The following is a 25,123-nucleotide window of genomic DNA, read 5'->3' as shown; positions in this document are numbered from 1 at the left end:
CAGGGCGTGCGAGTGACATTCCAATCCTCCAACGCCACTCCGTAGTTAACGGCTCCAGAGAAGCCCCGCTCGCCGGCTCGAGACGGGTTGAAAACAAAAAGGCAAATCAGAGGAATTGGCTGGCTACACTTTTCGTTTCCGTGTTGAGATAATACATACAGTGAATATAAATCAAGCATAAGCATGAAATCTAGCAATACATCAGGGTGTAACATGGCTGTTCCAATCTTTTCTGAACATACGAAGAAGTCTAAAACAACTCAGAATGCGGGGATTATAGCACCAAGCAAGCAGTAAAAATGAAGGCAGACATCTACAGACAACAAAGTCCGTGCTTATACACCCTGCGGTTTTGTCACATTATGAATTGTCTCTTGAACCCCTGGGCTTTCCTGCACTGTTCCCATGATTAGGCTGGTCTTCATACCTTTCCGCAGCCTGGAAACAGATTCCTTCTGCCCCTTTAAGGGTGTGTATTGGAGTTGGAGGAGTTTAGTGGCTTCCACGTCACAAGTACGACTGAGTTGAGCCAGCTGCACCAGCTTCTGTTGCGCCTGGGGCGAGAGACTCGCGGATGGCTGATTTGATGATGAGGCGTGTGGTGGGGCGATTTGGGAGATGAAAATGTTTAGAGTGACGGACGCGGTGCGCGCGAGGCTTAGAATCTGGAACGGAAGAAGATAAAATGCATTCAGGCTGAAGAGACTGGAGAGCCAGGCTGGGAGATATGTAGCAGGCATGAATACTCCATCACGGTGCGTGAGGAGAGACACTTCGAGGACAAAAAGGGCAAACAGCGTATAGAATCGCCACTGACTGAGGTTTCAGCATCTCATCGATGAGTCGGCGGATTACGCGAAACTTACGTATCTTCCCCATGGCGAAAACCAAAATGTATTCAAAAGTGCTAATGTCACTAATCCAACAAAGTACTGCGGTAGTAACGCATACAGCCCTTCGTACAGGAGCTGCGTAATGGTGTAGGTCTTTCTGCCTTCGATGACCTCCCTCCCAAATCGATCATAGACGAATCGCCTGGTGGGGTCAAGCAGCGTGTCCTGCGCAAGTTTAAGATGGACAAAAAGGTCGCCGGTGCTCGTGCTCTCAAAGCCACCTTGTTTATCAGGGTGGTGAAGCGCGGCTAGTCGCCTGAATCGGGACTTGATGGTCCGATCGTCGGCGGTAGGTAGCACACCGAGGATCTGATAAAAATCTCCCTGCGCGCGGATGCGGTGGTATGCGTCATAAAAGGTGTAGAGAAGATAGCTCGTCACGACAAATATGTATATTCGGCGATAATGTCGGGCATAGCAGGGAGAGGAAGGATGTGGATGCGGTGAACCAGCACGGATGGTAATACGATAGTAAACAGATTGGAGGAACGAGGAGATAAACTGGGTCTTGGTTAGCGAACTGAATGTCCGGTGGATGAGACGTGGAGACTTACGCGGGGGAGAAAGGCCCAGCCAGCAAAGGAGAGAATAGAACCAGTGATGTCGCTCATATTCTCTATTGCATCCAGTAAGGAAACAATACTCTCATTAGAGTGGAGTTAGAACAAGAAAGCAAAATCAAAAAGGAGAGAAAGTCTACCGCCCATTCAATGTCACCTTCATCGCAGTGGATGTGCCCTGGTGCTCTGTATGTGATAGCTGTCATCGTCGCGGCGCTCTATTGCAGCGAAATAAGCGCGCGCTTAAGGCTGCTAGTTCCCGCTAGCGAGCCCCAAGCCGGACCGCCAAACCGCAAATCTCATGGGAGAAAATTTCTCTGCGACGAAAAAAATACCACGGCTGCAGCGCTCGACTGGACGGAAATACCTAACCACAAACACAACAATGGAGACAATGTTGGTATCGTCGCCTGTGAAAAAGAGGAAGAATAAAGATGAAGACCACAAGTTGTCGAAAAAGCGAAAACACCATGATCCCGGCACACACTCCAGTCCCGAGCACAAGAAAAAGGAGAAGCATCACCGCAAACACAAAAGCAATGCTGAGCCACTACATCCAGAATTCTCCTTGGAGCATACGAAACCTCTCAGCAAGTCGCAAGGCTCTCAAACCGACTCCCAAGACCCCATAGATTCCTCGCCTTTCCACCTCGTCGAAACGACCTTATACCTACCTCTCTCGCCGATCTCACTCTCTCCTACTCACGCTCTCTCATGCTTGATATCCGAACACGTTGCGCCACTACTATTAACTTACTATCCACCGGTCCGAGGAATAGTCCTTGCTTTCTCTAACCCGTCAATCTCATCCACACCTCCCCACCATTCATCAAGCTCCCACCAAAGCGCTACAACTCCGCAACCGCTTACTCTCGCCGTAACTGCTGGCGAATACGGCGTCCTGTACGTTTATCTAACGATCACCTTACTCGTCTTTCGCCCGGAGCGCGGCCAGACTCTAGAGGGATGGATAAACGTGCAATCGGAAGGTTTCCTGGGCGCCGTCGTTCTCAATCTCTTCTCCGTCGGAATCGAACGCAAACGGCTCCCCCCAGACTGGAAATGGGTAGCTCCCGGTCAGCAACCGGAATCAACACCGACTACGACGCAGGACGAAGATGATTCCGACACCAACTCAGATACGGAAATTTTTCGCCCGCTTAAAGGCGATAAACATATTCCCGATGAGCATGATGATGAGGCGTCTGCAGCGATGGGGTATTTCCAGACGCGTTCTGGGAAACGGGTTCGTGGGATGATTAAGTTCCGTGTGAGAGATGTGGATGTAATTCCCGGCAGCGAGTGGGATAAGGGCTTCCTTAGCCTTGAAGGAACAATGTTGAGCCCGGTGGAAGAAGGAAAGCTGATTACAGAAGAGAAGAGACGGATTTTGGGGTATCAAAAAGGCGTGACCATCGTTCAGAGCAGTGATGGTGATGTGGAGATGTCTGGAGGCCTCGTGGCCGAAGAAAGTCGCGACGATCGCGCAGCAGGGAGTGCGGAGAAAGAGAAGAAGAAGAGAAAGAAAAAGTCGAAGCAATAGTACACCTATCTCACTGATCTAGGAGCCATTCGTACGGAATCGAGGTTTGACCTGGAAGTTTGCATCGGAGTTAAACACTGGCTGGATAACATAAATTGCGGCTGAAAGAATTCACTGACTTAATATTATTCGTATTGCTCTAACTATATCGACTGTTACATATTTATGAAATTGCTTCTTACAAAACCAGAAGCACACGAAATTATGCACTGCACCAATTGGAAAATTTACATTCTTATTGTGCTGGGGAGGTCCAACGACAGTATATCCAAACCTTTCTCCAATTCCTTCTTCGTCGGCATGTTTCCTCTTCTCATTAACTCTGCACACTTAGAATTTAACGGATCCATGTTCATACTCGCTGAAGCAACAACCGTGTCACCAAGGGTGTAAAACGCAGCGAACTTGAAATTGTCCGGATCTCCGGCTAAAATCACGTCGTCCCATCCGTTCATTGTATTTCCGCAGTACCGTAACTGCTGGCCCAAGGCAGACCAGAAAATGGGAATGAACGCTTTCGGGGGCACTTCCTTTGGTGGAGAGGCTAAAGCGTGGGCAAGAGTGAAACCCACGCTTCGGCCAGCATTCTGTGCAACATCCCAATGTTCAATCCGAACATGGGTTCGATCACCTTGGCCGGCTCCGGGTCCGTGGTAGGGATATGTAGCGATGTCGCCAATGGCATACACGTCTTTAAGGCCATTCACAGCGAATGACTCGTCAGTTTTGAGAGAGCCATCTTGTTCCAAGGTAACTGCTTCGTTGGATTTCAGGAATTCCGTTGCCGGCGATACTCCCACTCCGAGGATAACGAGATCGGCTGGGAGAACCGTCCCATCCTTCAGATGAACCGCGCCAACCTTTGATGGGTCCTTTTCGGAGGGAGAGGCCTTTTCCACGGAAGCGGACATGTGGAAGTTGACACCTTGTTTCTCCAAAAGCCTCTGGAATATCTGACCAACCTTTGCGCCCATGACACGCTCCAATGGGGCCGATTCCATGCCAATGATCGTGACTTTATTTTCCTTTGATAGGGCATTGCCAACCTCCATACCAATGAAAGAGCTACCAATTATGACAATATTCTTGTTCTTGTCGCCGACTGCATTGAGAATCTCCTGAACATCCGTCACAAAGCGTAGAACGAAGACATTTCCAAGATCCTTAATTCCAGGCATAGGTAGTCTTCTGGGGACTCCACCAGTAGCAAGGATGAGTTTCGTATACGGGAATGATTTTCCGGAGTCAGTGGAAACAGTCCTCTTATCAAAGTCGACAGCCTTAGCATTATCTGAAACAAGGTCAATGCCTACGGACGCATACCATTGGGCAGGGCGAAGAAGTAGTTTACTCGCGTCCGGAATAAGTGCCTTGGAGAGCTTGGTCCTATCGAGCGGAGGGTTTGGTTCTCGGGAAATGATGGTGATTTTCCCCTTGAATCCTTGTTCCCTAAGGGCCTCGACAGCTCCAAATGTACCGCTTCCACTGCGCAATAATGATGTGGTCAACATTCTAATGCAGTAACAATTGTGAAGGATAAACTGCTTCTTACCCTCCAATAATAACGATCCTGTCATCTCCGACGATGGAGCATTGACTAATCGGCTGGCGTCCATTGCGCTTCAAGGCTTCAGCACCCGCTTTAACATAGACAGCAGAGTCCTTTTCAAAAAACTCGAATTTTTCCAGTGCATTCGGTGCTGGCGCGTCTTCGATATCTCCGGTCGTGACATTAAAACAAGCTACAAGGAAAAGAAACAAGCATTATTAGCATACATATCACTCTAGGCATTGGGGTTTGACCAACGTACCTCCGTGCCAAGGACATGTTATTCTTCCATCCGGAGTCAGCACACCTTTCACCAGTGGGGCGCCATAGTGGGTGCATCTCGCTGTCAGGGCATGGACTTGGCCGTCTAGCTTTACAAAGAGCAGCTTTGCTTCCTCCAGTCCTTCAATGCTGACTTCTCTCTTCTCCCCATCTTTAAGGTCCGCTAAAGAGGCGAGATCTTTGAGTTTATAATCAGAAGTCATGGCTGCCAGTGAACCGATCGAGTTACTGAATGGCCTGTTCGGTGTGAAAATCCTAGTACTAATCTTGGGACCTGCAAAGTGTGGCCGTATGGGCAAAGAATTGAAATTAGACAACAAACCCCATATAGATATGGGCCTTGAACGCAGATGGCTTGAGAAAGATGAAAAAGAACGCTTCGACCAGCAATGAAGTATAAAACGAGCAGTGAGGCGGGATGCGGGGTGTTGAGGGGGAGAGACCATGCTATCCTTGATTAATTGTTGCAGTGGTATTAACTCATAACATCTAGTTACTCCGTAAAGAATTAGTTACCACAGTTGAAGGACATGGACCGGTTCAATCAACAGCAAAGACGGTCCATGAGCCCATCGGCAATCCCGCACACTGGAATCTCAACAAAGAAATTTCGCCCACACAACGAGGCCGCTCATCGTCTGCAGATCCCGCTGCACCGCCGCGAGCTGGCTGCGAAGCGCTTTAAGGCGTGCACTCAAAACAGTTGGCGTCATACTTGCGGGGCCAGCCAGCCAATCAGCATCTGCAATTCGTCAGCGGGGAACTTGCGACGTGATTGGCTGGTCGCCTCTGACGCCAATTTCCTCTTCGCGCGTTGCTAAAGTTGTAATGCATGGAATCAGCAGCAGCGGCGTGGTTTGGGAATTAACATGCCCTTCATCCAGTGGGGGTGCAGACAGAAGTATCAGCGCTTAATAGTACAAATCCTAATCCGGTAAGTGATCCGAGCCAAAATATCACGGCGCCGGAAGAAACGCGGCCTATATCGCGCTCCTCCTCGTCTTCACCCTTCGCTCCAGCGAACCGTTCCTCTTCATCGACGAGTTTGCCCTCCTTGGTCGACGTCTTCGGTACTGGACAGAGCTGGGTAGCCCTTGCGACTTTGCAAAATCCCCATCGCTGTTTCCAGGCGATACAGGATCACTGGACAGCGTCAGGTCGACGAGCTGGGAGCCCTCGGGGATTTGCAATTGACATTTGGGGGCCTGCGAACTCATGGGTTCCTCCTTAACAATCTGGGAGGATCTTGACCTCTCCTTGGAACTTGATTGCTCGGAAATATCCGGTTGGTAGTCCCCGTCCCTATCATCATCCCCGTAAACGAACAATGGTTCAGGAGATCGTTGGCGCGGAGATGAAAGGACCGGTCGCCGAACTCGAGCAGATCTCTTGGGTTCGGACGGCTCAGTGATCCGAGGAGGCGCGGTGGATGAAATCATAGCATCTAGCGCTGTTCCATCGCTGATTTCCCCGAACAGAACACGATCCACTTCATAGAATGGATTTGTCACCATTGAGCTAGCAGATGAGCCGGGTCGGTCATTTTTCGTGTCGTCCTGGACGCTAGAGGGTACAATGGACAAAAGTGATTCCGGTTGGCTAGTTCCTAACGGCTTTTCCTCGTCTTGAGAATCAGGAGCATCGCTGTGGACTGGGGATTTCGACCTGATATTTTGACTCTCGCCAATAATATGCCCGCCTGGCCCTGTGTCATCGAGATCGGTTATATAGCGCAGACCATCCTCAGAAGGTATAGATAATGCTGAAGCAACCGGATCGACTTCCTGGGCAGCGTTTTTCATAGAGCTTGTTTGCACCAAAGGAGATTCGCTGATGGCCGTATTATTCCCAGTTCCAGTAGAACCGGTGATAGGACGCAGGGCCGCCCCCGGGTCAGGCCGCTCGCTTGTTTCGCGGACCGGAGTCTTTTCAAACCCGCTGAAAGTTGGAGACTCTATCGCATAGTCCTCATCCCCTTGTAATTTCGAAACGCCCTTGTCCTCCTCTTCCACGGCTTTGGTTGAATCGGCATGGGGGAGGAGTTTATGAGGAAAGGTTAAATCAGAATCAATGCCCGACCTAAATCCAGCATCGTCTATTAACTGTGAAATGTCTCGTCGGGTCTGGGAGGAAACCTGAACTATTTCCATCTCTTCCGGTTCCTGTAGAACAGACACGGGTATGCGGTCGGGACTAACTCATACGAAAGAATGAGCCACAAAATTTTCCGCAAACTTCAAAAGGAAACAATAGCAAGGAAATATTATACGGACAGGACATTCGCTTGGGTATCTTCGACAATTACCTCTCCCAAATTTTCAGCTTCACCGTCTTCAGCCGGTGCATGTTGTAACAGCTTTGCCTCCATCAACTGGCACACTTCCATATCTCTTAACCCGTCGTCTTCGCCTTGATCCTCATCATAACCCGGCATTTCAAATCCTGAATATTCGCGTGGGCCTGTATCCTGATTCTGTGGTCGTTCTTCTCTGTCACGCTTAGCGAGACGAAGTCGGACACAAGCGTCATCCAGAATCCTCTCTACGACCGCTGTGCGATAGTCTGAGACTACGGGCTGCCAGTTGGTCGCTTTCGAAACCTCCAGTTGTTTAAATGCTATAATAGCACCAGGTTTAAAATCGGTTTCAGTGGCATTCGGGAGGGACGATACATTCCCGAACAATGGGAGATCCTCCTCTGCCTCTGTAGGGCTTGCTTCCACAAGGTCTTCCTCAACCAGTCCCGACCGCTCTTGGACGTTGTATTTCTCAGTAGTTTCAACAACGGCCGGGGAAACTCCCTGCACATTATCTTCCTTGTCAGAACAATTTAGCGTAATCTCGGTATTCAAATAGCTTTCGGGACCGTCGTATTGATTGCCTTCCTCTTCATAAACTAAAGATTTCCTTTTCCGCTTTTTATTCTGACCATTTCCACGATTCCGCCGCTCGCGGATTTGCTTTTGGCTTTCAGCGTCCCATCTTTGAACAAATGGAAATGGTGGCGGCGGCACTTTCACATCTTCATATATACATTCGGTAGCTTTCAGAATGATGAAATCTTGCCAGTTCTCCACGGGCATAAGAGCTTGACTCTTTCTCGTTGATTCTGTCGGTTCTTTGATTTGCTCTTCTTTGGCTGTAGGTCCAGGTTTCTTCAATGTTTCCGCAAGCTGGGCTTTTAGACGCTCCGCGTCGCTCTTAGTCTTCGGGGTACGTAGGCCGAGGGAGCCAAAAAGAAGACGCCTCGTGCTGGCTAAATCTAACTTCGCCTTTTTGTTAGGCAGTCGATCTTCCGAAACAGGCGTTGCTGTCGCGTCAACCGAAGAACTAGGCTGTACAGCCTTCGGATCCCGTTGCGCAGAGTTTGGAGACACGTCTACGCCTCCCGCTTCAATATCCCGTAACAGTTGCGCTCGCCGTTTCTCGAACTCGGCTTTGGTAGGAGACATCACTTTGTCAGTTTCCGCTGTACATTCTAGAGGTTTCGGCACACTTCTCCTTACGCCGGTCTGATCCCAAGCACGCAAGTCATCAAAATTCGCATCCTGAGGAAGAATCCCAGCAGCCTTCATCTTTGCAAGTCTTTTTCGTAGTTTGGTCCGCAAATTACTATGTTTCGTTCTGCGAGAACCCATGCCGGGCGGATTCATATTTGGCCGTGCAATAATCTCCGAGGTGAGAGCTTCAGGTTTTGCGGGTGGCTTCTGCACTTCAATCACAGAGACATCCGACTCAGAGACGGAAGAGGTATCATCACTACTAATGGAAGATGACACGGAAGACGATGCACTCGTACTAGAAACGCTAGACGACAAATCCGAACTGGAATCACCCACTTCTTCACTCGACTCTTCGGAGGAAGAACTCATGCCACTCTCGCTTTCCGAGGAGTCTGAGCTCGATGATGAGAGGATGGACTTCTCTTCCTTCACCACAGTCCATATCCTGTTACCAGCCTGTTTGCTGCTATCTTTTGTGTCTCCACCTGACACCATAGCATCATGATCAAATTTATCAACAGCATTTATGACCACAGCGCTATCCGAGGTTAGTGGCGGCCGTTCAATTCCTTGTGTGTCGGTTTTATCTCCCGTTTCCGATAGTTCCTGTGATCGTTGGCCATTGGCATCCGCACGTGGCCCGACTTCAGCAGGAGCTGGGCTAAGGCTCCTGTGAACACACCATCCTTCTTCAAGCCTGGGAGGTGAAGGTGAAACCCCTAAGCATCTTGTGACGGAGCGATCGCTAACCCATTCTGCCTCGTTTATGCGTCTCCTTTTATTCCTTGGAGGAATCTTGATAGGAGGGCGAGAAGGTGCACCTCTTTTCAGAGGTCTTTTCCCAAATGCAACTCCGTCGATAAGATGGGTACCATCTGTCGCGATTTGATGACGTCCTCCTATCTGTCGTACCTCTAATTCTTCATAATGTAACGGACGAATTCTAAACCCCCACGTTGTCAGTTATTAAAAGGATCTTCGAGATAGCCTCGCCTATACCGGCCTTGAGATTGACTCACACAAGCTCATCACCATCCCTCAGTAGATTATCAACTTCCATAAAATGCAAGCACTCAGATCCCATCAACTCGACAACATAGTCTTCCAAGCCCCATTGTCCTTCATCTTTCCTATACCCCGACCGACTAGGCTGAGTTTCGAGAGGGACAACCTCATTAATATCTGCTAGCAGCTGGGAAATTGTATACCCTCCAGCCGTAGAAAGCGACGTCAAGGCCGTATTGAAGCTTGTACTCGCGCTAAGTCGTCTCCCGGCATTGAGCGCCTGAGACCCAGCCGCCGTGAAAGAGGATGCAGCAGAAGGTTGATTTGATAAACCCGGAGAGCGGAAAGGAGTCGACCAGAGGACCCGGGTGGCAGGGAAATCGTGCCTGTGGATAACTAGGTGAAGACGCATAGTGTTGCTGGGATCGCCTGCAGTTATAGCTCTGCGAGTCGTGCGATTCTATCCGGGGTCATTGTTGAGAATGGGCTTCGAAATCCACTCGAGCGCTGACGTGAGTTTGCAACCTCTTGACCAGGAAGGTGAACCGCTTGGGGTTTATACCTTGATGCCTGAAAAGGTCCTCAGCATGCAACGCAAATTCACAACAGAGAGAAAAGGAGAGTGGGATGGTCGTAAAAGCGCGTATCGCGTCGGTTCTTCCCGCAAAAGCTTAAAATTGCTCTCTTGCCCTCAAGCACATGTTTATGTAAGCAAACTCTAAGCAACGGCTCTTCGAGACATATTCCGGAATACAGAGAGTACTCCGTACATAGACTCCAGAATTGGTTTGCCTATGATCGTATCATCAAATTCGAGACTAATTGACTAACTAGCGGTCTTTTTAATCGCATTACATCTCACATATCATTATTCATAGGAAGAGTCATGGTGCAAGATATGTTAGCAATGCTAACATTACTATGGAATTAATAATTCACCTGCTCTCAACCTAGAGAAAGGCAAATTTCTTCAGCCATGCATAGTACATAATCATGTCACATTTGTAAAATACGCCTCCGCACACCATCATTAGAATATGTGTATATGAACAAGAACCACAATGCAAGTTAAAAAGGTATCTTTATGTGTAATAACTAAGTGATTTGGAACACCCTTCTTAATGCTGGTATAACAATGAACTCTGATGATATCCCCGTATTCGATGTCCAATCCAATGCAGAAGTTCATCTGCGCGACTGCCCTAGATCGGGGAGCGAGTGTCCGGATCCTGGAACGGGTTTTCGGCTCGGTATTCCAAGTTGGGGAGGCGGTCTCCGTTGGGACGATTCTGGGCGGGATTCCATAGAGGCTGGTGAGAGGGTAACCGGCGACGATTGATCGTCAGGGAGGACGGATATTGGTGCAGGACGAGAAGAACTCGGTTCCTCCGCGAGGTTTGAAGGTGCTGTCCTCGAGCGGTCCGAAGGTGAGAAACCATCGGCAGGGCCAAGCTGATGGTAAATATCGAAGGAGTCTGTCGATGAGTTTAAGGGTCCGCTATTGGGAAATAAACGGTCGCTGCCTTTGGAATTGCCCACTGAACCTTGAGTATCAGTCCCCATCCGTGAGAAGTTTCCAGAAAGAGAGGCATCAAGTGGGTTATACTCGCGCCTCGGGCCGTCCACTGGCCCAAGAGCCTCCGCCATTGCATCTTCGTAGCTAGGCGGAGCGTCCTCATATTCCTCCATAGGGGGCGGCGGTGCAGTGTATGGGGGTGCCGATGGTCGAGGTGGTGGCGGGGGGGGCAGAACTTCTGGTAAAGTTTCGGTGGTACCAGTGGGAAACCCCATGGCCTCTAGTAGCGCTGCTGGAGGAGCTACGCCCGAATAGACATAAACGGAAATACGGAGCGGGAGGACGATAAGATCCGGCTAGATTCAGACTTAGCCCAAAGGCTCATTGTTCCCGTGTTGCGAGGAGGTTCTTCAAAAGCAAGGGAGCGGATACATATCCAAAGGGTAATCCATACCTTCATTGCCGTATGAGCCTCACGAGAAATGCCCACACGCACTTCCAGCTCATACGTTCTCGAGATATTGCAGGTATCAAAAGACGGGGCCACGGAGTTTGGCAATGGAATTTGATTCCACATCCTTGGATCTACCTTCCATTCTTTCCCAACAGGGTCATCAGAACTACCGAGTGGTATATTCATATTACTGCGGCTAACGATGACCCAGCTACTGCTCTCCTTGCGAACAAGGTCATGGGCCCGAATGTTGGTATATCCTATTAGCTCAAGCTGGAATAATTGCAAGTAAAGAGTTTCGGAAAATTCAGTCAGCTTTTTAATGAGTATTCTTAGCGGCAAAGGTTCGTTGCAAGTAATTATGGCTGGACTGGGTAATCTCGCATCGACAGAGATTTTGGGAGCAGGGCTAGTGTCATCTATTGCGCCAACGCTGCCCTTTCTAAAAAGTCCTTTCGTTTCTTGTACGAGGCGAGCATTCTTGAACTGATGTTGACGTCGAGCAAAAGTCTCCTTGTCCGGCTCCTTCTTTCTTGGAGGCTCAATAGGCAGAAACTTGAAATCCGCGAACTATATAGCCCGGCGAACACAGGTTAGTCAATCCACAGCAGAGAAACACATTCACGGTTCCTGTGGGCGGAGAAAGGCTGGGGCCGAGCATCAATGCACTCTTCAGACAAACCATCCTGGACCAGACATACCCCTCTATAATTCTCCTTATAGAACTGCGGCCTCACTACGGTAACTTTCACATAATACCTGATCTCTGCTTCACCCGGAAAGCCGCTTAGAGACGGAGGTAGTGTCTTCTTAACGTGGCGGTTGCCATCTCGGGCAACTTCTAGCCGTATTCCCGCCATGTTGAGATTCGACGACAAGTTGTTATTAATACAATCATTGTTGAATGGGAACTGCAGCATCACGAGTAAGCATCCAGTTAAAATTGGCATAGGATCTTCCAGTTCTCACTTTAAAGCGAAAGGGATATTCATATATCCCGGGACTGAGTGTATAGTATGTACTTGGAGTGGCGAGTGGGTGCAGCTCAGCAGTGGGAAAGAGGGTTGCGACTTTGTATAGAAGCTAGGAATGACGAAATCAGCATCTTTGTTCGATTAAGTCCTCGAGCCCTCGTGTCCCAACCATGATTGATAATATCCATACCTTATGTGACTCTACCTCCGTCCTCTTTTTATCAGACCGCTCACTGTGCGGATACTTCGGGGCAATAAGTCGTGTACGGCTCTCGCCTTCTAGCTTTACGGCAATCAAAGTTATCGGAGTATCCGATGTTAATGTGAGTACCGCCTTCCCCGTGATGAAATCAAGATTGGTGAAGTGTGCGTGGGGTTTATCGAGAAAGATTTGGACCGACATGGTGAAGGGTGTTTCAGTTGGCGACGGCCCAGTGCAGCAGCCGTCGAAGAGCTATTGCATGGTCCGGACGGTCAAAACGTCTTGCTGTAATTGGAACCTAAAGAGGTTTATAGTAGAGTTTATACTTCAGTTTCTCCGGTCATCAAGCGTCAGGATAAGTCCTCCGATTTGATATCCAAATGGGCCAGAAAGAGGGTCAAGGAAGTTGATAAGGTTCTGGGATCAAAAACAAGCAATGACGTTTGCTCGGCACTCCCCAACTCTTGTTGGGAAACGTTAACAAGAATGCGGGAGTCAGTTATCTTTGGCTTGTCTAATAGGTTTTAAAAAATGTTAGAGCTCTCGTCTTCGAATTCCACAACAACACAAGATCTTAGACCGGATCCCAGGAGTAGCTACTGGAGCATGTACCCATCCATGTACCCCGCTGAGATACAGGGGCGGCACAGTTGACCCTGGCCTCCTATTCCGCAGATTTACGGAAGACCGGCTCGCTTGCCCAGCTAGGCTGAAAGATTCTGCAGATGGTTCTCGATCGCTGCATGAACCGCATGCCGAAGGATTTTGTCTGGTTGTGAGTCGCTGCCATCGCGAGCAGCCCTAACCAGGGACCCTCGCGCACAGATGTGGCAGGCTGCTCGTCGGAGGTCCCTTCTGCGCCACAGGAGGGTCCCCCGGGCGACATAGCCACTTCCACGCGGCCTCTCCTTCAGCCGCGATCTGGTCGTCCGGCGCTCATTCGACAACAAACTCTACATCAAATAGTAATATGCAGGAAATGCGAGACGTCAGGGCTCGAAGGTATGTTTCACAACACTCTCCGCCAATCCAACTGTCAAAGTTGTCAACGCATCCGAATACGGTTTTACGGTTTGAGCATGCGGTTACAGTACATGAGTGTGATCCAATGGAATGAAGAGCACGAGCTCAACATTTCATGGTGGTCTTGCTCGAATATTGACTGGTCACTTCGGCTATGTTTGGGCAGCATTTTGTAGATAGATAGGCGCCTTGATCCTTGTCTTCCTCAAGACCACTCCATCTCGGCGACTATGACACGACGGCCAAATTGACTCCCTTCCGTGAAAGTCCCATGATCCACCTCAATGCTCCCTTCCGTAGAAATTCTAAATTTTAGAACCTGTACGGAGTAAACTGAAATGCGTTTGCTGTAACTGAACCCTCTACCAAAATCGCAGGCCATGGAGCGTCGTGGAACAAGAAACACCCGCAGCAAGCTGCCCTGGTGCAGTAGCTTCAACAACCCTCCCATAAAGGCTAGTGGTATCTAATGATCGGACAACTGGCAAAGATAAGACTAAAACACCGAGAAAACATCTATCTGAACCCGATCTTAGGCGTTTGCTGCAAGTTTCTCTGGGACCTCCGGCTTCACATCCAGAACTGCATGGATCAGGTCGTCAACAACACGCTCTCCTTTTGCTTTGCCCGCTTCCTGAATGTCTTTAAGCTTGACGTCTGCGTCTTTGTTGGCCTCTTCCTCAGCCTTCTTATTACCACTCGAATGCTAGCAAACAATGTAAATATCGGATGCATCGAGAATTTTCAAATGGGACGGATCTGTGTTGAACTGGGCATAGAGGCCCCATAAGTCTTACCTCAGCTTCGAACCGTTTGAATTCCTGTTCTTTCTGTCTTCTGTACTCTTCGATCTCCTTCTGTGCTTCGGCTTTCGCGTCCTTTATGCGTTTTGTGCGATCTAGAAGTATAATTAGAAGGGCACCTTCAGGCTCCATCCACAACTACTAACATTCTCGGGCTATGAATGGCCATTAGTGGACGCCTCCGCATAGTTCCCTAGGATGATAAGTTGCATAAGCTCACCGCTTTGTACGATTTTTTGTGCTTCCCTCTCCGCCTGGTCAAATTGCAATATTAGCTGCTATCCGTGACGGCGGGGTTGAACCTGGGGTTCCGCAGAGCTCTCGACACGTACGTCCAGGAGGGTCTGAATACCAGCTGAGTTTTGGGCAGACTAATGGGAAAATCACATCAGTTTCAATCATTCCATCATCGGCCAAGGACAAGTCAAATCTTACCATCTTTGTTAGTCTAGCGTCTATGAGAGATCTATTTGAAGCTGCAGTTGAAATCGCTTCGCTACCTTCAACACCTAGGGTTGATCACCCGCCGACACCGTCATCACGGCCCGAATCTGCCAGGTCACACCGCCTTGGCCGGAGCGCCAAGCCTCAAACATCGCAACGGGGTTTCAAGCAGCAAATCTCTCATGGACGAAACGTCCCAGTCCAGCTTTTCGTCTCCAGGATCCAGAGATTCCCGATTTACGAATTAATTTTGGACTGGTTTGAAGTTTGCATGTCTGTTTTCTCAAAAGCAAGGTCATAATGTCGCGGGCTTCGAAAATTACATTCGCATGCACCTCGCTCGCGACCGCAGGCATAGTCTATTTTGTTCACTGGTCCCAGGAGGCAGATAAAGCTGTATGTGCTACCTTTGCTTACGCTAACATTAGCAATTAAAGCGGAATTGCTGACCAACTTGGGCTTTTCTAAGGCGATGCATGCTGGCGTGCTGAGAGATCTCGAAAACCAGAAGGTTAAGCGCGAACGACAGTTGGATTTTGAGATGCAGAGGCGATTGGAGGAGGAGTATCGGAAGATTCAAACAGTATCGGACGGGAGTGTCCCGGCCGCTAGTGGCAGCACAGGAGTGAGCCCAGGAACTTAGCCTGTGAGCTTCCAGCGCAACCAATCGCAAAAAATCTGCAGGGTGGAAAAATCAACTACCCCTCTTCAAGGGACGCCAGCCTGAGTTACTTTCTCGATTCAGTGCACCGCTCCTCTACCACTAGGGGTTCCATCCGGCCCCAAGGACTCTGAGAAATCGACCGCGGGAAACTATGTTTATTCCGAAACTTCTCCGAAAAGACACTCTTCACTCACGGATATTCCACACGCTCGCTGCGTGCCATATATTTCCATATATGAATTGAAGCTTGGATATTTACCCGGCATCGAAGGATCCCGGGTTAAGCGCACTAATGGGTTGTGGTGCACTTAACATAATGTACAATATTTCAGCCCTCATAGATACCCAAAATGATAGACACTGAAGCTAGAAACAGCCCTAACAGAGCGTTGAATGTCTCTCGTTGCCATCACGTTCGAGGAGAATGGATAGGATGTTATTGCCAGCTAGTCATTCAACAGGCATGGTAGTATGTGATTCATTAAAAAGTACTACGGAGTACGCACTTCACCTAATTATATGCATTGCATTCCAGTAGCTCAGGGCGCCTGGCCCATTCACATCTCACACACTAATATTTCATCTATCTTGAAGAACAGTGAGAGCATTGAACTAATAGGGGCCGCGTACCTAAATATGAGTTCTGCTCACTTTACAGATCTAGACTTTGTGGCATCCTACCATAAATATTATTGGCTTCATATGTGGCCCCCTGGTAAGCGCTGTGATCCATTTACTCCTCATCCTGTAATCCGGCCTTGTCATGGCTATTCCCTGTCCCGGACTGAAAATGCTTGATGCGGGGGATTGGATAAATGAAACCAGGCTGCAGACCTCATCCAACGCGTGACGACATTAACTAGTCCCACCTCTCTTTTGGGAGGTTGCCAGCCAATCTCATCACACTCAACTCTTGGAGCATCGTTACCTACACTCCTGGCTGTGGGATTCCAAGAGATAGAAGCCAGAATACCTGACCTAAGCCGGTCATCCAAGCACGTCAAGGAGCACTGAGCATCTCGTGGCCGTTCAAACCGAGCAGACTTCGGATCCCTATGAAGCTTTCCAGCCTCCTGCACCTCGCACCCGATCGATCTTACGATGGATCAGTCCAAAATCAAGTGCTGCTGTGGCAGACCCGATTGCGCATACCTCCAGCACAATAATGCTGCTCTCCAGAATTTAGAAAAGGACGTCGACACAGCGGCTCGACTTGGCCAAGTACGTCTGCCCAATCAAACATTTTTTTACCAATCGACCTGACAAGTCACAACGACTCTAACTGACGGTGTTTCCTTTTACAACCTATAGGCCCTCCTTGGACGTCATGAATCGTACATGGCCGAAGCGGAAGCCGATCGTGCGAGAATGGCTGCCACTATCGATAATTTAGAGAAACAAAAGCGAGAGGTGCAGGCGGAAAATGCAAAAATCATACAGGAGAATAAAGACCTTTTAGAGGACTTGGAGGGGCTGAATAACGTAATATCTGAGTCGGATGCGCATATCAAAGTCTTGAGTACCTCCTTAGAAACTGCCCAGCTCGAGGTCCGACGATTGACAGCGGCCGCGTCTCGAGCTGCTCTCCTCGAAGCGCAGCTGAATGAGATGGAAAATGATCAGGCACGGTTGGAACAATCTCTCGCCATCACCCAGGAGAATGAACGGTCAGCTATTCAACGCTGGCGAAAAGCAGAGATTACGCTTAGAGATCTGCATGAACAGGTAGATCGAATTGAAAAGGAATCAAGAGAGGAGCGAGAAAGACATGTGGAGCTATTAGGTCGAATGGAGCGAAAGAGATCAGTGGAAAGAGAATTACATGCTGCTGCAGGGAGACTCAAGGGCGCTGCTGCAGCGGCCTCTTTGGGGCGGAACAAGAACGGAACGAATGTTGTCTCTCACTTTGTTAAGGATATCCTTCAAGACAATGCGAATCTCCAGTTGAACATTGTGGAGCTGAAGGAACTGCTCCAGAGTTCAGATGAGGAGGTTCGAAATTTGAGGGAGCAGCTTCTCGTCCATCAGCCACTGGTTGGGGATCCAGATGGTCCAAATTTCCACAGTGGCAGTTTGTTCCTGAGCGAAGAGCTGCAGAATGTTCAGTCTGCTCCTCAAGAATTTCACATTCACCACCATTACCATACCGCTGTCCCAGTTTCAGCTTCACGCAAAGATCGATCCCAGCCGGCAGCACATCGTCGACAACGAAGAAGGAAAGCTCTCTTCCCGCCTACGCTCCTCGAGTCTCCAACGAAAGAATCCAGCGAGAGTCCTCTGAGCGTCCACGATACTATTGACACCGCTTCCCCAGCTTCTACATTTCAAACATCACCATCCTCCCGCACCAATCGCTGGGTAGACCAAACACCTGGTCCAACGTTTCCTTCTGCCCCGAGTTCCCCCGCATCTGCATATAAAGCGGCGTCTATTTTTGATCGTTCCGACCTGGGATTCGATTCATCTCGCCCGACTAGCCCTGAAAGTGGGTTTACTTCTCCTCTCGTGAGAGCATCGCATCGGAAAGGGCCATCCGACACTTCAATCCGATCTGTTCTTGAAGACGGATGGCTAGACAATGTACCGTCGACACCCGCGATCGTGAAACATTCACAAAATCCAAGGTCATTGAGTAAAGTTAATATCTTTGCTGAGGCTGATGGCACTGCTGGCGGAAGCAACGTCTGCTCGCTCTCTGGACTTCCAATCCCGGAAGAACACGACGACAATGAAGCCTCAACCTCATATCATCATTCTGGCGACCAGATTGTTGTGCCGCTGCGATCTCCCCAGTTGCGTCGATCCACGTCTCACGAGAGCCTTTTGTCAATTTCAGGGATGGATATTCACCTGACAAGTAACTACTCAGCCAGCTCCACCCCGACATTTGTACCAAGGACTCCCAGACGTATCGCATCAGCCGGAACAATATTCTCATCAACTACCCCTGTCATCTCTCGGACGAACGTAACCATTCCTAGAGTTTCAATCAGCAAAGATAAATCTCCCCTTTCTCTCTTGTCGTCCGTCGCTTCTGCAGCAAATCCCACCACGAGCGCCACTCCGGTTGCGCAAGAGATTCTTTCTGAGTCGAGCACTCCACAGGATTCCCAATCCAAAAGCATTAAACGTCGCATGGGAGGCTGGGTTTTGGGAAAATGGACCTCAACGCCGCCAAAGTACATAAAGCCGAAATCAACGACCACTCCAGAGACCTCTAGTTCTACCTCGCATTCGTCTCTCCCTTCTACAACGGACGAAGACGTTGCGAAATCATTACCACCAGTATTATTCAGGCCACCAGGTGTAAATCAGAGCGGACCTATTTTTGGCTTGCGTCCTCCTGACAAGGCGCCAACTTCAGTACACCCAGAACACCTCGATGAGACCTTATTACATGAAGCTTTGGCAGAGTAGCCATGTTTTCCGCATTTCCTTTTGCAATATGTATTACGAACGCTCTTTTGTGACTTTCCTTGTTGTCTTACATCTACTATCTACTTTCATTATATGCCCCCTTTGATTGTTTCGGGCTTCTCTTCGAATACATTATGAATAGACCATATTAGGTCTAGGATTGGCCAGCATCTCCATCATTGCACCTGCTTTTGTACACATCTCGGCGTTTGTGTTTGAGGCTGCTGCATTGTTACTCCTGAGCCGTCGTCCTGTTTGCTCCATTGGTTAAAATGAGTTGAGCGTATTGATACCCACTTGCATACATTCCTGGCAGCCTTGTTTCTGTAGGCTGTCCCCTTCTCTCTCTTGGTGTTTCCTATTCAGTGTCTTTATCAGTTTCTATTTGCTTATTTAAACTGTATATATGCCTCAAAAATTACACATAATTAAGAATCAGATACATATGTTGGCTTCCCAAGAGTAAGCATAGGCAGAAAATCCCAGATTAAGCTAGGGGCGAACTATGCGCCGCCCCATCTCTGCTATTGCAGGGCGTCCGCCAAGTTAGACTATTATCAACTTCTACAATGAACTCACGAGTATCTACATGCGTCCATTATCACCGTTTCCTAACTCTCTGACCAACCACATGTAAGGATAGCAACAGACCATCGGATACCCGCGTCAGGAGTAATGAAGTGTACAAATGCCAACCAGGGGTATGACAACAGGCAGTGAAGCTACCTAGCACCGCATTCCATGCGGAGTTATTATAACAACTGCCTATATGCACTACTAGTTACGTACCACCAGCAAAATGTTAGGGGAGGATATGTATCAACTGCGTAGCAGGACTATTGGCTAGTACAATTATACACTAGGACTCTGTAAGTCATGGATATATGGCATAGAACAAGGAGATCATGGTATGGCTCAGGAATTAAACGTCACTGGAATATGTGTGGTAGTTTTTGTGTAAGACTGGTGTGGAGCTAACGCCGGGTAATGCACGTAGACAACCCAACAGGGAGGAAGGAAATGCTGCCAGGTTGTCAACCACAAGCAGCAAACTGCTACAAACAGAAGAACAAGCTCAGTCTCCACTGGAATGCCAGGCTCCCCTTGCTAAGTCTCAGAGTTTTGAGGGCATGGTGTGGGCCTAAGGCGTTAGTCTGAAAGAACATATCAGCCACCTATCAAGTAAGTTGCTTCTTAACAAGATTGAAGATACACATATGTTATGCCCAATGTAACATGCCACCCAGAAACCAGCGTAGGTAGAAAAGTCTAGAGGTTACTAAATCGCATATTTAGAGGCAGAAGCAAGGGAGTTTGATGACGATGGTAGTGGAACTCATTAGTGGGAAGGATTACCCTAGAACAGATGCATACAGTTAGGCCCGTGGAATGCGAGTTATATAGCCAAGATAGGTAGTGTATGCCTAGGCTTCGCGAGTGGTTATCTTGTACGTCCTGATAGGCACATTGGTGCTATGGAAAAAGCCATCCTGTGATTGCAGGGGAGGAGAATTGAAGTCGATTGGTTGTGCATGGAAGTGATTTGTTTCTATTGTCATTAATGGTTAGTGACTTTTGGTGTACCACCCTGCATACATTAGAGATGATTGACAGGGATGCACACCACAGGATTTGAGGAACATTGCGAAGGTCTTCCAGTTGCGGAGCGTTGCCGATATTAAAAACACCTTGAGACCATAATTTTCAAATAGTTCACGCAATGTTGACAGAAGTACAGGTATGAGGTCAGCATCGTATATCTGCCAATCATACCATGGATCAGTACGATGCACACGCGCCTTCAAGTCATCTGAGACATGTAGATGGTTTTAAGAGGCGCATACCAAGTCAGAGCCCAGTGCAACATCGAAAGTAGTTGGATGATCTGCACCTGAATCATCCGGAAGTTCTAAGGGTCTACCCCACTCCCAAATACGGCTATGGAATTTCGAACAGTCAAGGTTGTTTCGTACCACGCAATCCTCAATGTTAGAAATCAATGCCGGCTCCCGATCCGTAGCCACGACTCTCTTAGCACCTAGGTATTTTAGGCAGTACATTGAAACCAGCCCGGTGCCGGCGCCCAGTTCCACGATGTTTTTCCCTGAGACCACAGCCCTGCCCGCCGGGGTAGAAAGATATGTCCCTTGGTGCAAAGCTGCTTCCCACGTGCGGAATCCTGTAGTACCTGAGGACAGGATGAGCCCACGATTCTCAGACGTTACGATAGCCTGGGATTCTCCGCGGCCCAATGTTCCTGGCGGTGAGTACTTGATGTAAGACAGATCCTGAGCTTCCTCTAGCGGTGGCCGTTTTGGGCGAGCAACCAGATCACCCCAACAAGCCATGAGATCGTCAGAGATCTCCTGTCGAAGAAAATAACAGTCAGGATATATCATTAATGCGAAAACGGAAAAGGAAAGAGAGGAACATCAGCTTGATCATGTGTGAGAACATGATGCTGGAACAGAACGTTTTCACAGTGGAATTTATTCATACATCCTCCTCAGGGTCCATAATTGAGTCTTCAATCCTGGACAACAGAGCTTTAAGAACACGCATACGGTAGCTTGCTGGTGGAATTGGCCAGATTACATCTTCGTTGAACATATTTTGGTAAACCCATTTCTGGGCCGCAGGTTTGATGAGGACCGGGTTGGACGGGAAAATTAGACTTTGCGCGTCAACGACTTGGAAATACTGAGCGGCAAAGATCCTGAGATCCGACTCATATTCTGGGGATAACGAATCCATCCAATGGATATCTCAGTTTCCTGACTGCAAAATTTCTCGTGTCGTTGCAGAAGAGCGAGGAGAAGAGGCATCCCACCTGTGTGCGCTGTGCTCCGGGACTGCGGGAAAGTTTGATGCTTTCCGTACTGGGACTAGCGCAGATGTGGAATTTCTTGGCCCTAGCCGAAAACCCACACCCAGCAAAATCGAAATTAGCGACTGAAGAACTTCAGAACGACAGCGACAACTAACGCCAACAGCAGCCTGCGACCCATCCCAATCGATTTATCTGCTTGCGCGAACCCATCGTCAAAGCAGATTCAGATCGATTTATCGGCACACCCGCAACCATGGCTGACGCTCCTGTTACCCTGCGGACACGCAAGTTCCTCCGCAATGCGCTCCTGAGCCGCAAGCAGATGGTCGTGTAAGTAAAATCGCTATCTATCATCAAACATGGCAGCTTGGCTGGAATCCATCTCTTTCGCTGCGACAAACTGGAATCGGCCTTTTGGAAGGAGTTTTGGGGGATAAGTCTAGATGTTCAGATGCTTACGGATTCTCTTATCCGGCAGTGATATCCTCCATCCCAACCGCGCCAACATCTCCAAGGACGAACTCCGCGGAAAGCTCGCCGAGCTCTACAAGTCCAACAAGGACCAAGTCTCTGTTTTCGGTCTTCGCACACAATATGGTGGCGGAAAGACTACCGGTTTCGCCCTCATCTACGACTCCAGTGAAGCCTTGAAGAAATTTGAACCCCGCTACCGTCTCGTCCGTATTGGTGCTGCTGATAAGGTTGAAAAGGCCTCCAGACAACAACGTACGTCTTATCTGCTTATATCTTTTTCTATGGACGGACAAGCTTAGGGTTTTGGCGATGTTTGAACGGGATGGCTGATTGATTTTACGAACAGGCAAGCAACGAAAGAACAGATCGAAGAAATTCAGAGGCACAGCAAAGACCAAGGGCCCCAAGAAAGACAAGAAGAACAAATAGACGACATGAACTTCGGTGTTATAGGGTTGGCAATGGTGCTTGGTTCCTGCTTCGATGGATTGTTCAGCACCCTGAGTGATGCACCTCAGGGATACCGATGCTGTACTGTAGCTACGAATCAAGCCTTGTGGTAAACATGTTTCTGGCTTTGTTTTATTCTACGAAGCAAAATAAGTCTTTTTGAACTACGAAATTGCATTTGCTCTGTTCGCGAATTCGATCCTCATCCTTTGCTGAACCAGGTGGCAAACTTCAAAATGAGACTTGAGAGATTACCTTCCCTTGCTATCCATAAATTTTGTCCCTGAACGACTTTGGCCCCCCTTTCCCTCCCAATACAAAACGATCCACACCATATTCAGGAGCCCGAAATACCCTGGCTCAAGGGATTATAGGCGTTGAAAACAACAAGAAATAAAAGTGAATAAAACACAAGGTGCAAAAAAAGACAGCATGAATCAGACCTCCCAGGGTAAGCCACGTGCGAAGAATTAGAACATCGGCTAGGGCGCCGGCTAGGGACATATGCGGGAAGTGTATTCTGTAGATGGCCCGGAAAAAATTCCATACTTAACCCGCCGAGGTTTTGAAAAGGCAACTATAGGTTGCACAAACCAAAAAATTTGCCAAAATCAAGCCGTGCCGTTAGCAAGGGGGACATTCGCTTCCCCATTTACTTCATTGCATTGAGTAAACTTTGCTCGTAGGAAGGAATTTGTGTTCGAAGAATTCAGTCCTCAATTATTGTAAATTAATCAGTTCGAATTAGACTAGTCTGCAGAACGTGGCCCATCCTGTGTGGTAAAAAATCAAATTCCCTCAGCGTGAGTAAGGGGCGATAGAGGCGCTGGGCGCGGCATCGAATCCGGCCGGTGGATTGAAAGCGGCTCGCTGTCTGCCGGATTTCGTACGTAAACATGGCCACTTATCAAAGAACCTCTGGAGCGTCTTCCTCTGCTATAACCATACATCTCAGATGTGTACGTCTCTGGAAAGCTCTCCCGGTGACAGGCCTTTGGACGTCGGGATTCGTCGGCTGAATGGTATCTGTCCGAGAGACTTAATATTTCGGGCAAAGTGGATGAAGGCGAGATAACAGCTGGTGTTGACTGATTGCTGGATATTGGCATGTATCCGAAAGCAATATCAGAGGGACTTGAAGGTGATAGCCTGGACCTGCCGGACGATGTTGTAGAACTCGTAGCGCTCAAATCTGCGCGTGGGACATGGAAGTCGTTTACAAAGTGTTTATCGAAGGCCCAGGAAGACTTGTAATTTGATATTTGGCCTGGAGCGGCAGACGCGTTTGCCGAACTTTCCGAAACAGCTGTGACGGGTGAGAATGTGCTATTCCGGTGGCCAACAGGATTTGGTAATATTCTGTCGGATGATGTTATGCCAGCTGGTTGTGAACTTAACAGAGGGAACGTGGATACATTATCGGTTGGAGCTGGCGTATGGGGCTGTTGGAGTATAAAAGGATAGCCTGGGCCCGTTATAGAGTTGTTCATATCGGGATCCGTAAACATTCCTGGTAAAGATTTGGCTTGACAAGATTCATACCACGGTTTTGACCCGGCCGTGCTTCCAAAAGCATTACCACCCGCAACATCACCGTTAGTAAGCATATTGGATTGCTGTTGTTGCGCTTGATAGGCTGTGTCATTATCATAGCCTAAAGAATAGCCGGACACATACGGTGGACGATGGGCAAAATTTGATCCATTGTTTGCCCCGTAGTCAAAGCTGTGGTGAAATAAGGAATAAGGAGCGCAGCTTGTAGAAGTGGAATGTAGAGCAGCTGAATTTGGTCGCGAGAGTGCATGCTGGTCGTAACTACCCTGGTGCAATCCTCCAGTTGAAAGAGCTGCATTGGAGCCGAAAGCAGGGAATGGCAAAGTAACGTATGGTGCATGCAATACAGATGAATTGACCTGTCCTCACATTAGACAACGAATCATGAAAATTCCATCATATGTGGCTGACTCTTAAAAACATGCAGGTGCGTGTCCCTGAGGTTCGACAATTTGTACACCCATGGCCGTCGCCGGTATCTCCACTGCACTTGATTTTGCGCTGCCGACATCTTTGACACTACAGGAAGTCAGCCATTTCGGAAAGTCATAAAAAGATAATGGGCCATTCAAGACCGTACCGCCACCTGCGTTCGACGCCTCCCGTTGGGCTTGCCTTCAGGCTCCGTCATTGATCTGCTATGGCTCGAGTTGCCACACATGATATCTTGTCTGTTCTCCGCTCTCATTGACTGAACCATAAGGCTGTGAGTGTAGAGCTCTCGGGGGGTGGCAAATCTCTCAGTTTCAATTCTCCTCTAGTTAAAAAGTAAAGGTGTCTCTTCAACAGACATGCATGCTTCACGGCCGGTGTGTTGAGCAGTATATATCAAACCCACAATGACTGTGTAACTTTTTCTTTCTATGGCAGAGCAGAGATGAGCACACACAGGCAGCCAGAATAAATTGGAGAGCTGTGTTCAACAGGAGCCCCACAGCATGGGAACAATAGTCAAGTTTGATATCCTCCAGGGTCCTTGGTGGT

At 48.7% G+C, this 25,123-nt stretch overlaps 11 protein-coding genes across 12 annotated transcripts; 4 read left to right on the top strand and 7 right to left on the bottom strand.

Annotated features, from left to right (window-relative positions):
• Window positions 1-155: 155 nt before the first annotated feature.
• Window positions 156-1,641, bottom strand: D8B26_004131 (uncharacterized protein). Its single transcript, XM_003067858.2, has 3 exons — window positions 1,448-1,641; window positions 867-1,394; window positions 156-812 (listed from the first exon to the last, which is right to left on the bottom strand). The coding sequence occupies exons 1-3, from the start codon at window positions 1,502-1,504 to the stop codon at window positions 336-338; spliced, it is 1,062 nt and encodes a 353-aa protein (XP_003067904.2). The 5' UTR covers window positions 1,505-1,641; the 3' UTR covers window positions 156-335.
• A 197-nt stretch (window positions 1,642-1,838) lies between these two features.
• On the top strand, window positions 1,839-2,996 carry D8B26_004130 (uncharacterized protein; the record flags this gene model as incomplete). Its single annotated transcript, XM_003067859.2, has 1 exon — window positions 1,839-2,996. One exon carries the CDS (start codon window positions 1,839-1,841, stop codon window positions 2,994-2,996), a length of 1,158 nt encoding a protein of 385 aa, XP_003067905.2.
• Window positions 2,997-3,202: 206 nt separating this feature from the next.
• D8B26_004129 (uncharacterized protein) lies at window positions 3,203-5,492 on the bottom strand. Its single transcript, XM_003067860.2, has 3 exons — window positions 4,808-5,492; window positions 4,549-4,738; window positions 3,203-4,481 (listed from the first exon to the last, which is right to left on the bottom strand). The coding sequence occupies exons 1-3, from the start codon at window positions 5,271-5,273 to the stop codon at window positions 3,224-3,226; spliced, it is 1,914 nt and encodes a 637-aa protein (XP_003067906.2). The 5' UTR covers window positions 5,274-5,492; the 3' UTR covers window positions 3,203-3,223.
• A 161-nt stretch (window positions 5,493-5,653) lies between these two features.
• Window positions 5,654-9,942, bottom strand: D8B26_004128 (uncharacterized protein). Its single transcript, XM_066124378.1, has 3 exons — window positions 9,349-9,942; window positions 7,101-9,272; window positions 5,654-7,020 (listed from the first exon to the last, which is right to left on the bottom strand). Exons 1-3 carry the CDS (start codon window positions 9,744-9,746, stop codon window positions 5,808-5,810), a joined length of 3,783 nt encoding a protein of 1,260 aa, XP_065980459.1. The 5' UTR covers window positions 9,747-9,942; the 3' UTR covers window positions 5,654-5,807.
• A 281-nt stretch (window positions 9,943-10,223) lies between these two features.
• D8B26_004127 (uncharacterized protein) lies at window positions 10,224-13,170 on the bottom strand. Of its 2 annotated transcripts, XM_066124377.1 has the most exons (5): window positions 12,469-13,170; window positions 12,274-12,387; window positions 11,987-12,215; window positions 11,305-11,874; window positions 10,224-11,206 (listed from the first exon to the last, which is right to left on the bottom strand). In XM_066124377.1, exons 3-5 carry the CDS (start codon window positions 11,987-11,989, stop codon window positions 10,520-10,522), a joined length of 1,260 nt encoding a protein of 419 aa, XP_065980458.1. In that variant the 5' UTR covers window positions 11,990-12,215; window positions 12,274-12,387; window positions 12,469-13,170; the 3' UTR covers window positions 10,224-10,519. The 2 variants fall into 2 exon arrangements, with proteins under 2 accessions (XP_065980458.1, XP_003067908.2); XM_003067862.2 differs by lacking the exons at window positions 12,274-12,387; window positions 12,469-13,170 and having other exon boundaries at window positions 12,006-12,215.
• Window positions 13,171-13,621: 451 nt separating this feature from the next.
• On the bottom strand, window positions 13,622-14,814 carry VMA10 (H(+)-transporting V1 sector ATPase subunit G). The gene is made up of 6 exons (XM_003067863.2): window positions 14,742-14,814; window positions 14,639-14,677; window positions 14,527-14,560; window positions 14,453-14,461; window positions 14,301-14,401; window positions 13,622-14,209 (listed from the first exon to the last, which is right to left on the bottom strand). Exons 1-6 carry the CDS (start codon window positions 14,742-14,744, stop codon window positions 14,036-14,038), a joined length of 360 nt encoding a protein of 119 aa, XP_003067909.1. The 5' UTR covers window positions 14,745-14,814; the 3' UTR covers window positions 13,622-14,035.
• A 167-nt stretch (window positions 14,815-14,981) lies between these two features.
• On the top strand, window positions 14,982-15,678 carry D8B26_004125 (uncharacterized protein). Its single transcript, XM_003067864.2, has 2 exons — window positions 14,982-15,146; window positions 15,220-15,678. The coding sequence occupies exons 1-2, from the start codon at window positions 15,051-15,053 to the stop codon at window positions 15,391-15,393; spliced, it is 270 nt and encodes an 89-aa protein (XP_003067910.1). The 5' UTR covers window positions 14,982-15,050; the 3' UTR covers window positions 15,394-15,678.
• Window positions 15,679-16,515: 837 nt separating this feature from the next.
• Window positions 16,516-18,831, top strand: D8B26_004124 (uncharacterized protein; the record flags this gene model as incomplete). The annotated part of the gene is made up of 2 exons (XM_003067865.2): window positions 16,516-16,635; window positions 16,726-18,831. 2 exons carry the CDS (start codon window positions 16,516-16,518, stop codon window positions 18,829-18,831), a joined length of 2,226 nt encoding a protein of 741 aa, XP_003067911.2.
• A 1,317-nt stretch (window positions 18,832-20,148) lies between these two features.
• D8B26_004123 (uncharacterized protein) lies at window positions 20,149-21,585 on the bottom strand (the record flags this gene model as incomplete). The annotated part of the gene is made up of 4 exons (XM_066124376.1): window positions 20,149-20,380; window positions 20,456-20,591; window positions 20,676-21,197; window positions 21,331-21,585. The coding sequence occupies 4 exons, from the start codon at window positions 21,583-21,585 to the stop codon at window positions 20,256-20,258; spliced, it is 1,038 nt and encodes a 345-aa protein (XP_065980457.1). The 3' UTR covers window positions 20,149-20,255.
• A 329-nt stretch (window positions 21,586-21,914) lies between these two features.
• On the top strand, window positions 21,915-22,564 carry D8B26_004122 (40S ribosomal protein eS24; the record flags this gene model as incomplete). The annotated part of the gene is made up of 3 exons (XM_003067867.2): window positions 21,915-21,991; window positions 22,140-22,387; window positions 22,482-22,564. 3 exons carry the CDS (start codon window positions 21,915-21,917, stop codon window positions 22,562-22,564), a joined length of 408 nt encoding a protein of 135 aa, XP_003067913.1.
• An 809-nt stretch (window positions 22,565-23,373) lies between these two features.
• Window positions 23,374-24,839, bottom strand: D8B26_004121 (uncharacterized protein; the record flags this gene model as incomplete). The annotated part of the gene is made up of 3 exons (XM_066124375.1): window positions 23,374-24,498; window positions 24,551-24,658; window positions 24,720-24,839. 3 exons carry the CDS (start codon window positions 24,837-24,839, stop codon window positions 23,374-23,376), a joined length of 1,353 nt encoding a protein of 450 aa, XP_065980456.1.
• Between the last annotated feature and the right edge of the window lie 284 nt (window positions 24,840-25,123).

This window comes from Coccidioides posadasii, chromosome 2 (genome assembly GCF_018416015.2).
Source record: "Coccidioides posadasii str. Silveira chromosome 2, complete sequence".
NCBI lineage: Eukaryota > Fungi > Ascomycota > Eurotiomycetes > Onygenales > Onygenaceae > Coccidioides > Coccidioides posadasii.
Note: the sequence above shows the minus strand (reverse complement) of the source record. Positions and strands in the feature narration are given on the sequence as shown.

Bases quoted from the DNA above. Each gene is read 5' to 3' on its own strand.
- D8B26_004127 (XM_003067862.2), bottom strand. From the start codon at position 12,164: ATGGCGGGAATACGGCTAGAAGTTGCCCGAGATGGCAACCGCCACGTT. The intron at 11,875-12,005 runs GTATGTCTGGTC...CGGGCTATATAG, and splicing joins ATAAGGAGAATTATAGAGGG to TTCGCGGATTTCAAGTTTCT. The intron at 11,207-11,304 runs GTATGGATTACC...GTCTGAATCTAG, and splicing joins AGGCTCATACGGCAATGAAG to CCGGATCTTATCGTCCTCCC.
- D8B26_004128 (XM_066124378.1), bottom strand. From the start codon at position 9,746: ATGCGTCTTCACCTAGTTATCCACAGGCACGATTTCCCTGCCACCCGG. The intron at 9,273-9,348 runs GTGAGTCAATCT...GTGGGGGTTTAG, and splicing joins AGGGATGGTGATGAGCTTGT to AATTCGTCCGTTACATTATG. The intron at 7,021-7,100 runs GTCCGTATAATA...CGTATGAGTTAG, and splicing joins GATACCCAAGCGAATGTCCT to TCCCGACCGCATACCCGTGT.
- D8B26_004131 (XM_003067858.2), bottom strand. From the start codon at position 1,504: ATGAGCGACATCACTGGTTCTATTCTCTCCTTTGCTGGCTGGGCCTTT. The intron at 1,395-1,447 runs GTAAGTCTCCAC...ACCAAGACCCAG, and splicing joins GCTGGGCCTTTCTCCCCCGC to TTTATCTCCTCGTTCCTCCA. The intron at 813-866 runs GTAAGTTTCGCG...AACCTCAGTCAG, and splicing joins TTTCGCCATGGGGAAGATAC to TGGCGATTCTATACGCTGTT.
- VMA10 (XM_003067863.2), bottom strand. The intron at 14,561-14,638 runs GTACGTGTCGAG...CAATTTGACCAG, and splicing joins GTATTCAGACCCTCCTGGAC to GCGGAGAGGGAAGCACAAAA. The intron at 14,210-14,300 runs GTAAGACTTATG...ATTGTTTGCTAG, and splicing joins TCAAACGGTTCGAAGCTGAG to CATTCGAGTGGTAATAAGAA.
- D8B26_004125 (XM_003067864.2), top strand. From the start codon at position 15,051: ATGTCGCGGGCTTCGAAAATTACATTCGCATGCACCTCGCTCGCGACC. The intron at 15,147-15,219 runs GTATGTGCTACC...GGCTTTTCTAAG, and splicing joins CCCAGGAGGCAGATAAAGCT to GCGATGCATGCTGGCGTGCT.
- D8B26_004129 (XM_003067860.2), bottom strand. From the start codon at position 5,273: ATGGTCTCTCCCCCTCAACACCCCGCATCCCGCCTCACTGCTCGTTTT. The intron at 4,739-4,807 runs GTACGTTGGTCA...TTTTCCTTGTAG, and splicing joins AACATGTCCTTGGCACGGAG to CTTGTTTTAATGTCACGACC. The intron at 4,482-4,548 runs GTAAGAAGCAGT...ATTATTGCGCAG, and splicing joins AGGATCGTTATTATTGGAGG to TGGAAGCGGTACATTTGGAG.